The following is a 12,055-nucleotide window of genomic DNA, read 5'->3' as shown; positions in this document are numbered from 1 at the left end:
GTCTTTCTTGTCAGGAAAAAAAAAGCCACCAGCACATCCACATTTGTCTGTGTGTGCATTTAAGTCTCCATGTCCCTTTCCTGAAAACTGCCCCAGGGATAAATGGAAGCTTTAGGGTGGGCTATAGAGCCCTTCAGAAGGGGCCTCACAAATAGGTGGGAGAGACCCAGTGCTCCTAAAAGCAAAAGCCCCGCAAAGGCAACAGACTTGGAAACTACGATCCTACCACATGATGAAATTCTGAGCACCAGCACTGGAAAAAATGGGGCTGTGTCCTCAAGTCCACTTACCTGGTCCTGGCACAAAAGTTCAATTTTCTCCTCTGCCAACACAGCAATATCCTCTTCTTTTTCCTGTTCTCCTGGTTTTTCATTATTAGAAGAGCTAGTGGTTTGAGACTCATTATCCAAGTTGATGATTTTCTCATAGACGTGTTCCATTACTTTCCGGACTTGAAGCATGTCACTAGCAGAGAGTCTATCTCTGTAAAAAGCAAGGGCAGATTGTGACATCAGGAGATCACTGGATATTATCTCTTCCATATTTTTTGGTGTTAACATTTGACAAAGATAAAACACACCACAGAAACATAAACCAATAAATGTTCTTAGTCACTGCCGTAATCCATTTTTAGAATCGCCAAGACAGATTATGTGCAAATAAATGAGATTAAGTACATACTCTTAAACCTTCTATATACATAAGGAATAGCCTTCTGGGTTTTATTCCCTTAAAGACTTTCCCAGAGCATGGGCAAACTAAATGCTCCTGGAAGGGAAGGCAGCCCCTGGTGCACCAGGCTCCAATGATACATGTGCTCATTTCTCCCAAGGCTTCCTCCTCCTATAGCCAAGCCCTTGAGTTTCAACTGCCTGTCTGATCTCCAGACCTACCAACACAACAGCTGGCTAGGCAGCTCCAGATGGATGTCCCAAAGGCACCTCAAACTCTACATGTCCAAAACTAGATTCAGCAATTTCCTTACCCCCAAACCTACTTCTGTATCTCTGACAACAGTTAATAATGGTCAAACCAAGTAGCTGAGGCTCATACTCTGAAAGCCATCCTGAACTTCAGTCATTAAACCTAGCTGAAGTGACATCTAGAACTTGCTTTAAAATAATCGTGTGTGTGTGTGTGTGTGTGTGTGTGTGTAGGCAGGTGGGTTCAGTGGGAGGGAGGGCAGGTAGAGGTATAGATGAAACAAAATGTTTAGCCATATGTTGAGAATTATTTAAGCTGTGTGATGGGATAATGGGGTTCATTCTCCTATTCTCTTTTTTTGCATATGTTTGGAAATCTAACAAAAGGTTTTAAAGTCCTGCTGATTCTACTTGCTGGGATACACATCAGTGAAACCTTGAATGTCCTTTCTGACTTCCCTCCTAGCATCTCCTGGCCACCCCTCCAGCCTATGCTGCAGCTACATAGGTTCTTGCCAATTTCAATATCTTATGCAGGCTCCTACTTCCACATCCCCGATCGAACCATTTTCTGGACCTGGAATATCTCTCTTTTGAAGTTCTTTCCATCCTTACATGTCCAGCTCAAATTCCATGTCCTTCAAGAAAGCTTTCTGGAAAGCTACAGCCAAAAATTCATTTCTTTCCCCTACACTCGTCATTCCCTAAGTATCCATAAAAGCAGTTACTATACACAGATTGTGTCCTAAACTATGAGAGACAAAATCCATGTTTTACTTATTTTGAATAACTGCAGCTGGCCACAGTAGGTACTTGGTATATGGTTAAATTATATAAACTTTCAATATTATGAAATTAGCCTTAGATCTAGTACTTGCCTCCTGTGCTATAAAAGCAATTATAAGGAGTTTTTAAAAATCTCTGGCAATAAATTAGATCAAAGTATCACACGACACTCCATTTACTTACTTTTTTAAGGTTTTTGCTCCTGAAGATGCATGAGGTTGGAGGTAGAAAGGAATTTTGTTGAATTTGGGCATATTTTTCTGAAACATTAAAAGTGAAAAAAGGTAAAATAGTTTCTATTAGCTGATAAACTAAAATGATGTCAACAGGAAAACTATCCACAAGTTAACAGTTATTTTACAATTAAAAGTGACTGTCTATGAAATTTTTTTTTTTTTTTAAACTTTTTAGGTTTATTTATTTATTTATTTATTTATTTATTTATTTATGGCTGTGTTGGGTCTTCGTCTCTGTGCGAGGGCTCTCTCCAGTTGCGGCAAGCGGGGGCCACTCCCCATCGCGGTGCGCGGGCCTCTCATTATCGCGGCCTCTCTTGTTGCGGAGCACAGGCTCCAGACGCGCAGGCTCAGCAATTGTGGCTCACGGGCCTAGTTGCTCCGCGGCATGTGGGATCTTCCCAGACCAGGGCCCGAACCCGTGTCCCCTGCATTGGCAGGCAGACTCTCAACCGCTGCGCCACCAGGGAAGCCCTGAAATTTTTTTTTTACATTTATTTATTTAATTTATTTTTGGCTGCGTTGGGTCTTCGCTGCCGTGCGTGGGCCCTCTCTAGTTGCTGCGAGTGGGGGCCACTCCCCACCGCAGTGCGTGGGCCTCCCACTGCAGTGGCCTCCCTCATTGCGGATCACGGGCTCCAGGTGCGTGGGCTTCAGCAGTTGCGGCACGCGGGCCCAGTAGTTGTGGCTCACAGGTTCCACAGCACAGGCTCAGCAGTTGTGGCGCACGGGCTCAGCTGCTCCGCGGCATGTGGGATCCTCCCGGACCAGGGATCGAACCCATGTGCCCTGCATTGGCAGGCGGACTCTCAACCACCGCGCCACCAGGGAAGCCCCTGAAATTTCTAATAAGCTATCAAATTATCTACGTCAGCCTTAGTGAAAAGGTATCAGAAAAGTATAATGTTTCATTTTGTAATAAAACATACATAAAGACAAATTATATGCAATGTCAGTGGCAATAGGAAATTGCAGCATGGATCTTCTCAATTAACAATTCAAGGAATGAAAAGGAAACAAATTTTAATTCTTTAAGCCATACTAACCAAAATCTGAATTCTACATTAAAATGCCCAAACAAAAAATTAAGTGTCTTGAGAGAAACCCACAACATTCACATTTGAGCAAAACCATACACTCTACGCTGGTGAGGCCCATTATCCAACTGAAAAGGCCAATCAAAGTCCTCCCACTTTCTTTTCCTCTGACATCAGAGTGAGGTCTGAGGTTTTAAATGAGTGGAAACTTCAGCCAACCACCTAGATGTCCACCATGAGGTAAACCACATACTTAGATGAAGGTAAAATTAATTGGTCATCTTTTCTCTGGGGGTTAATCCTCTCTGAGCCTCCATGTCATATCCTGTCTGGACGTCTCCTCTGAGGAATAAGCCACAGGCCTAAGGTCAGCAATGCATCTAGGTGAGTTTAACACTCAAAGGAAGTTGTGGTTTATGGGGAGCTCGGATTTAGAGAAGACCACAGAATATCTATCAGGTGTCAGACCGGTTTTAAGTTCTTGGAGGTATATCTGGGACAGAAAATGAATTTTCTGCAGGTTCTAGAGATTAAATCTCTTTTCATATGGCTTTAGAAATATAGGTCAACAGCACATAAGAGTCTAGAAACAGACCCATGTGTGTATAGAAATTTAGTATATGATAAAGATAGCATTTCAAATTAGTAGGAAAAGTTTAGATTATTCAATAAATTGTGTTGGCACACTGGCTATCCATTTGGAGAAAGTTAGCATTCTACTTCACACCAAACAATAAATTCTAATAGAGTGAAGATCTAGACACAAACCATTACCATAAACGTACTAGAAGAGAATACAAGAGAACATTTTTGCTACTTTGAAGTGGGAAATACCTAAGCAAGACATGAAACTCAGAGCCATAAAGGATCAACCTGGTCATATAAAAATTAAAACTTTTTGCCTGCCAAAAGACATCGTGAACAAAGTAAAATTCTATTGAGAGGCAAGATAATAGTCACGATAATAGTCAAAGGGTTAATATTGAATATGAACAACTCCTACAAGTCAGTAAGAAAGACAAATAACCCAATAGAAAACTGAGTAAAGAATACAAACAGGCAATTCGCAAAAGAAGAAATAAAAATGGCCAACGTGAAAAGATGCTTAACCTCACCACAAATTAAAACAAAACAAAAAAAACATTAAAACAATGAGATAATATCTGCCTATATAAAAACAAATCTGCCTATCTTTCAGCAAAGATTAGAAGTATCCAGCATTGGTGAGGGTGTGCGGTACTGGGCACTCACACACTGCTGGTAAGAGTGTAAACTGGTACAGCCTTTGTGGAGGGCAATTTGGCAATATCTATCGAAATTTAAAATGTGCATACCCTTTGATCCAGCAATTCCACTTCTAGGAATTTATCCTAAAAAGTACACAAAGATGTATGTACAAGGATGTTCACTGAAGCTTTGTTTGTAATAGAAAACACTGGGTACAACCTAAATATCCATTTATAGGGACTGGCTAAATAGATCTTGGTACATTTATACAATGGAATACCCTGCACTCATTAAAAAGGAATGATCCATATACAGACATGAAAAAATGTCCAAGATATATTTTTAAGTGAGAAAAAAAACCAAAAAAAAAATCAAGTTGCAGAACAGTAGATATAGTAGATTTTGTGCAAAATAAAATGATCTATACATACACACATATATACACAAATAATATATGCTTGTGTACACACAGAAAAAAGTACTGAAGGCTATGCATTAAACTATTAATATTTACTACCTCTGGGAAGAAGAATAGGGAGTGAATAAAAGAAAAACAGTGATTGGGAAAGGGAAGGGAATTTCACCTTATTCATTTATTGTTTTCTTTGATAAGCATACATTATTTATGTAATTTAAAGACATAAAGAGATATATAAATAATTATCAATACTTCTTCTGCAACTTCGGAACTGCAGGGAAGCAGAAGAGGATTCCACTTGGTAGTCTAGTTTTAATTAAAGATTACACAGTCTAAAGTAGTTCTTAATTGTCTTCATGATTTGGAAAAAAATAAAAGGGCAAAGTGGGAATGAAGGATACTTACATCCACAGTGATGTCAATTACCCATTGTGGCACTGTCTCATTCAGAAGCATGGACTCAGTCTCACCCCCCGAGTCTCGGCAGAGCAGCCTACACATAATCCATCAGGTAGTAAGTGACAAAACAAGCACAGATCCCAAAATCATTGTCAATAAACGTTAGGGGGAGGGACCGTTATAGAGTTCATTTAGGATAACCCTCACTTGACAGCTGAGGGAATAAAGTGAAGGCAGGCAGAATGACTCACTCTGCTAAGAGGGAGAGCAAGCTTACCTAAAACTCAGGCCCCCAGATTTTGAGGCCAGACATACACTACAGCTGCCTGACTCCCTGGGTGAGGATAGGAACCTGGGTGTAGGCAAAGCACTTGAGAAAGGTCGTCTGCCAGTGCTATAGAGTGTGGCACTCCACACACAATGGGGGTCAGGTTTATTTTTGGTAACCCCACTCTCAGGAAACCATCATAAAGGAAGAAAATTCTGCCCTCAAGGGCAAGACAAACATTTTTCTTACTTCTGGCCCTACAGAAGACTCTAGTAGGCTTTCCCCCATGACTCTCCCTGGGCCTTGGCTGGCAACTTGGAGATGAAGCCAGTCTAGCTCTTGCGTGCACGGCCTCATGAAGGACTGCCTCACGCCTCAGGTCGGGCCACTGTTGGGCACAACAGTTCCCAAGAGCAGCCCAGTCCATCTCCCCTGGCCCAGCCTGAGGGAAGTTCTGATTCTGTCCTGTGGGCAGGGACTTCTGGTGATGGTTTCCTGCAGAAACCACTACGAAGCTGCCTCAAGGCAAGGTATCAACTTCATTTTAACACTAGAGGCTCAGCTCGCAATTAGAATGGGGTCTAATAGCACCAGACACTTAACTATGTCATGGAGATGAAGAAGCTTCCAAACCCCTGACACCCCTAGAAGTTAAAAATAAACATGTGCTTGAATGAATACTTCTTGGCAAACAGGATGCCTTCTTAGCCCTTCTTACCCATACCTGAACAAGGTGCGACCTCCAGCTTCACCAAAGATCACAGGAGTGTGTGGGGGCACCTGGAAATAGCCATTTCCCTTCTGTACTCGGTTCTCCTGCTCCCCATTTACTAGGAAAAGGTACAGATGGTGTCAGGATCCAGAGTTAGTGCTAAAAACACAGACTCTAAACATTTCGTTTCCACAGAGCCCAACCACTGCAAGATTTTTTAAGTCAAAATCCTGTACGTCAGTCAGAGACAAAAATAAAGGTAAAAAAACAAAGTTAAATTCTTGAAAATAAGAAATATGGCAACTTGGGATGTACCTCATGAGAAATGACTACATTTTAGAGGATTTTAACAGAAGAGATTAATGTTTGAGATTTGAAACAAAAAACATAACCGTCTATTTCAGCCACAGGTAAGTACAGGACAGCCTCTTTATAAACGATGATCTGCTCTTTTTTTGTTGCGGGGATGGGATGGGGCCGGTAAAATGCCGAGCTCAGAAAAATTTCTGTCAGAAAAAACTTCATGGTTAACGGTAGCCACAACTAATGGCAGAGGTATTAGTGAAAAACAAAACCTCAAAGAGGTCATAATCTCATTTTTACTGCTCTCTGCAGACTTCATTTCACTCGCTTTCTTTGTAATCTTTTGAACAGAGTGCTGTTGACCCCCACGCAAGTGCCAGCTTGTGCATAAACACTTCCCTGACGAATCTGGAAGCAGTCTTGCCCTCTGCAACCTTACAGCGCTCTCAGAACCTCTCTCACAGCACCTACTCTCTGATCTCATAATGCTGATGTAAGCGGCCCTTTGCCCAACGAGAATGCCAGTCCCTGAAGGGCAGGGTCCATGCCCATTTATCTTTATTACCCTCACCTGCAACACAATACAGGCCTCAGAATACTTGAGCTGCTCCCCAAGTATAATCTAAGCAGCTCTTGAGTATCCACTGAGCATGGTGCAGGTGTAGCAGAAGATTACCAGACACGTAGAGTGTGCAGTGTCCTGAGCTCTGGCTGGTTCCTGCCCTGCCTTTACTATGCCAGTTTGATTTTAAGGATGATTTGGGGTTTCCCGTGACTTTTTCTTTATTCCCCCAACCAAAGCTTGGATCCAAGAGGTGCTGATTATGCCACTGTTTTGTTTTGGGTTTTTTTTGATCTTTTTTTTTTGAATTTTATTTTATTTTATTTTTATAGAGCAGGTTCTTATTAGTCATCTATTTTATACATATTAGCAAATATATGTCAATCCCAATCCCCCAATTCATCACACCACTCCTACTCTGTGCCACTGTTTTTTGTTTTGTTTTTAAAGATTTTTTTTGATTTTTTTAAAGTCTTTATTGAATTTGTTACAATATTGCTTCTGTTTTATGTTTTGGTTTTTTGGCTGCGAGGCATGTGGGATCTTAGGTCCCAGACCAGGGATCGAACCCGCACCCCCTGCATTGGAAGGCAAAGTCTTAACCACTGGACCACCAGGGAAGTCCCTGTACCACTGTTTTTTCATTACTTAATATTTATTATTGGCTACTTGGGCCTCTGAGGGCACCCTGTCCTGTTACAGATGGAGAAAGACAAGCCAAGAACAGGAAATGACATGCCCATAGCTACATGGCTGATAAATGGCAGAGCCCATACCAGAACTTAGCTTGCTCAATCCTCCGTGAAGAGATATTTCCACTGAATTTCTCTGGCTCACAGCCCACTGTACAATTCTAAAGGGGAATGAAGTGGGTCAGGTGACAAAAGAAATGACACCACGGGTGGGGTCAGTGCCCTCTCTATGACAGGGACATCAGGAGACTGGCTTTCAGAGAGAGAGGTATGTCATCCTTGCAAAACAGATTTAAACTCCAAAAATCATTCTGGATGAATCAGTCAGCCAGAACAAAGTCTCTGGCAGGAGGTCCTCGTCACTGCTGACCACCGTAAGTGGGCAATCTTCAGAGAATCTTCAGCAGATAAGTCCTCAGTAGGTGGGACTCAAGGTTACATATGAGTTGTGAAATTTTAAGGTTTTTTTTCCCCTTTCTTTAATGAAACTGAGCCAAATTCTCCTCTGCTTCCCAGAGAAAGTTACTGCCACTGCCTGTGGCACACAAAGCTTTTCAATGCCCTCAATGACATTAATTCTTTACACATACTCATTCACTTACCCTGACACTTCTGAGTTGGGATTTGATTTTTTGAGCCAAGATCAGGTATATCATCAGACTAGGTAATATCTACAGTTCAAGCCAACATGAAGTTTGACTACACAAGGACAAACCTGGCTTTCTGATGTTAATTAGCGAGCACTGGAGGTAAATCCAGCAGGTCCATGGATACCCTAAGAAATATCTTTGGAATAACCCTGCTAAGCTGCCTACGTTTAAGGACAAAGGTCATTTGAATACACAGGGTTTATTCTATATATCTTGTGTATAGAATCTCACTGATTAAAAGCTCTCTTGGAATCTCAGTTAAGACTGGATGGATGTTCTCTAGGATGTGGAAGGGAGGGCAGTAAATTGGGCACATCACATATATTTACTATGTCACACTTTAGCAAATGCTTAAAATAATTTTTTTTAAAAAACATTCTCAGGATAACACACAATCTAAGTATCCTTAACTTCTGAGTAATTTTTAAATCAATTATCCTGATATAAAAACACGAACCATGGTTTACTTCATTTTCTTCTTCATCTATTGGATTCACATGTGTCCTAGGCCAATATTCTAGGAGGGCCTGGAGTAAAAGTCCTCCTAAGTTCACTGCAAAAGAGTTGATATAAAAAAGAAAAGAAATGGAAAAGAGAATCATTAGCTTTAACCTAAAAATAGAGGGAAAGAAGTAAAAATTAAAAGTTTCCACAAACTCTGATGTTACATTCTTAACCCAATGCCAAGGATGTTTAAAAGCAAGATTTAGAGATTTCACAAAGTCTATTAAAATCTTATCTTAGAATGTTTAAAGCTGTGACAATATGGAGCAAACACATATTCTATTTGGTTGTTCAGATACAGCCATTCTTTAAAAATGAACAAACAAAAACAGCAACTGTAGTCTTTAAAGGGCTATTTCCATACAAAGCCAGTACACTATATTTATATATATCAGGTATTTCTACATGCTACATTCTTAGGAGAATACTGATCAAAAATATAATCAACAAAATGTAATAGACTCTTATGAAGATGAGTCTCTTCTCACCATACACAAGAATTAACTCAATATGGATTAAAGACTTGATGTAAGACCTGAAACCATAAAACTCCGAGAAGAAAACACAGGCAGTAAGCTCGCTGACAATGGTCCTGGCAATGATTTTTTTGGATCTTACACCAAAAGCAAGGGCAATGAAGGCAAAAATAAACAAGTGGGACTACATCAAACTAAAAAGCTTCTGCAGAGCAAAGGAAATCATCAACAAAATGAAAAGGCGACCTAGTGAATGGGAGAAAATATTTGCAAATCATGTATCTGAAAGGGGTTAATATCCAAAATATATAAAAAATTCATACAACTCAATAGCAAAAAAACTGAACAATCTGATTAAAAAATGGGCAGAAGATATGAATAGACATTTTTCCAAAGAAGACACACAGACAGTCAATAGGTACATGAAAAGATGTTCAACATCATTAATCACCAGGGAAATGCAAATCAAAACCACAATGAGATATCACCTCACACCTGTCAGAATGGGTATTATCAAAAAGACCACAAATAACAAATGTTTGAGAATACGTGGAGAAACAGGAATCCTTGTGCACTACTGATGGGAATGTAAATTGGTGAAGCCACTGTGGACAACAGTACGGCAGTTCCTCAAAAATAAAACTATCATATCTAGTAATTCCACTTCTGACTATTTATCCAAAGAAAAGGAAACCACTAATTCAAAAAGATATATGCATCCCCATGTTCACTGCAGCACTATTTACAATAGCCAAGATATTAGAAACGTCATTGTCCACTGATGGATGAATGGGTAAAGAAAATGTGATACACACAGAAATATTATTCAGTCATAAAAAAGAATGAAGTCTTGCCATTTGCGACAACAAGGATGAACCGTGAAGGCATTATGGTTAAATGAAATATGTCTGACACAGAAAGACAAATACCGTATGATCTCACTTATATGTGGAATCTAAAAACAAAAAAGCCAAAAAGCAAAGCTCACAGATACGGAGAACAGATTGGTAGTTGCCAGATTTGGGGAGTAATGGAATGGGCAAAATGGGTGAAGGGGGTCAAAAGGTACAATCTTCCAGTTATAAAATAAATAAGTCATGGGGATGTAATATACAGCATGGCAACTGTAGTTACTATTACTGTATTGCATATTTGAAAGTTGCTAAGAGAGTAGATCTTAAAAATTCTCATTAAGAAAAAAAAATTTTCTATGTATGGTGATGGATGTTAACTAGACTTATTGTAGTGACTATTTTACAGTATATACAAATATTGAATCATTATATTGTACATCTGAAACTAATACATTATATGTCAACTATACTTCAATAAATTTTTTTTTAATTGGGGGGGAAAAACTGTTTCCTAGCTTCACTTTCCTAACCTAACAGACTTCCCGAACGGTTTAAGGGTAGAGAGTGTGCTGCATGTTTAATTGTTAAAGCTAAGCCATAGATTGTGAGAAAAATCAAGATCCCCAAAACATTTAAAATGAATAGTATTTTCCATTTCCATATGAGAGAATATACAGATTTCTTGAAAAATGATTTTTAAAAAACCAAATATTGTTTAAAAAAAGAAAAGATGAGCACATAAAAAAACAGCACAGATCCACCTTCTCTTTTGGAAGGAGAAAGGGAAAGAAGGACACAAACTCACGTTTTGGATCTGACCCGTCAGGGCTGCTAAAGCCAGCATCTTTTGCAGAAACCCAAGCAGCAAAACAGTCACTCTCATCCAAAGTAATTGTCAACATCTGTCAAAAGAAAAAAATTGTTAGTGACATTCCATGTGAATACATTCTCCAAATAAGTCTCTAAACCATTATTTATTTGTATTATTTAACTAAAGTGCTAAGCCACAGATTCAGAACCAAAATGTGTTTCTGCGTGATTCGATGCAACTACAATTTAATATACTGGGATATGAAAAGGCATTTAAACTGCATAAAATTTTTTCCTTTCATACATAAAAACACAGGACTCTATAATTAATAATACTTAATTTTGAGCTATATTAGAAATTTTCAACTAACCCAAATCGCACAAATATCAATTGCTAACTTACCCCTGTTTTTAAGTCTACTGAGAACCAATTTGGTACATATACCATCTTAAATCTTTTCTTAATTTCATCTTCAAAATCCACTTTGCCCAGATCTTCAACTTTACATGCCTATACAGCAAAAATAAAGTATGATAATTATCAATGTTAAGTGGTCAACTGATTTGATTCTGACTTAGCTACTCAAAATTTTACACATTTGCCTAAATATAATGGAGTCTTAAATACATTCCAAAAAGAACATGGTCAAATATTTTTATCTTAAAGCATTTACCTTTAAGTAACTACGTCCTATTAAAATTTTAAATTAAAAAAACACAAACTGTTCTTTTTTGGGAAACTGTAACCTAATTTTGCTCATATTGATATAATATACCACCACACTTATCTGGAAGCAATGTCAAATGAAGCAAAAAAAATCTTCAAGGAACAAATAACAGTTTCTAAGCACTTTAAGAGAACTGTGACGCTATCAATACCTTCAGACAACAGCTATAATATAGGCAGCAATTTTAAGTTTCTCTTTCTTGGCCATCACAATTTTTCTTATTCATTCCCTAAATATCTATGCTCCCCAAAAGTATGTCCTGAACTTCCCCTCGTGCCATGGAGCATTTCCAATCACAGTTCATCTCTATCCTGAACAATATCACAGAATGTTCCCTCTACCTATTCTTCCTAACAGCAAACTGGCTCTTTCCTGAGGGTCCCATCTCATCAGCTGTCTTCTCAAAGGGTGACTCTGCATCTTCTCCTACATCCCATAACTCTCTAATGGCATACAGAGACCATCATTCC

At 39.1% G+C, this 12,055-nt stretch overlaps 1 protein-coding gene across 2 annotated transcripts in view; it reads right to left on the bottom strand.

The window, feature by feature from the left end:
• Window positions 1-12,055, bottom strand: part of WDR48 (WD repeat domain 48) — a 44,742-nt gene that overhangs the window by 2,336 nt on the left and 30,351 nt on the right. For both annotated transcript variants that reach the window (XM_007191451.2, XM_057554102.1), the window contains exons 12-18: window positions 11,261-11,368; window positions 10,853-10,949; window positions 8,671-8,766; window positions 6,019-6,124; window positions 5,033-5,120; window positions 1,893-1,969; window positions 291-483 (exon numbers count right to left, since the gene is read on the bottom strand). In XM_007191451.2, the coding sequence (XP_007191513.1) occupies window positions 291-483; window positions 1,893-1,969; window positions 5,033-5,120; window positions 6,019-6,124; window positions 8,671-8,766; window positions 10,853-10,949; window positions 11,261-11,368 (765 nt within the window). The remainder of the gene's footprint in view (window positions 1-290; window positions 484-1,892; window positions 1,970-5,032; window positions 5,121-6,018; window positions 6,125-8,670; window positions 8,767-10,852; window positions 10,950-11,260; window positions 11,369-12,055) is intronic.

This window comes from Balaenoptera acutorostrata, chromosome 10 (genome assembly GCF_949987535.1).
Source record: "Balaenoptera acutorostrata chromosome 10, mBalAcu1.1, whole genome shotgun sequence".
Taxonomy (NCBI): domain Eukaryota; kingdom Metazoa; phylum Chordata; class Mammalia; order Artiodactyla; family Balaenopteridae; genus Balaenoptera; species Balaenoptera acutorostrata.
The sequence above is the reverse complement of the archived record's forward strand: the minus strand, read 5'-3'. Positions and strand labels throughout refer to the sequence as shown.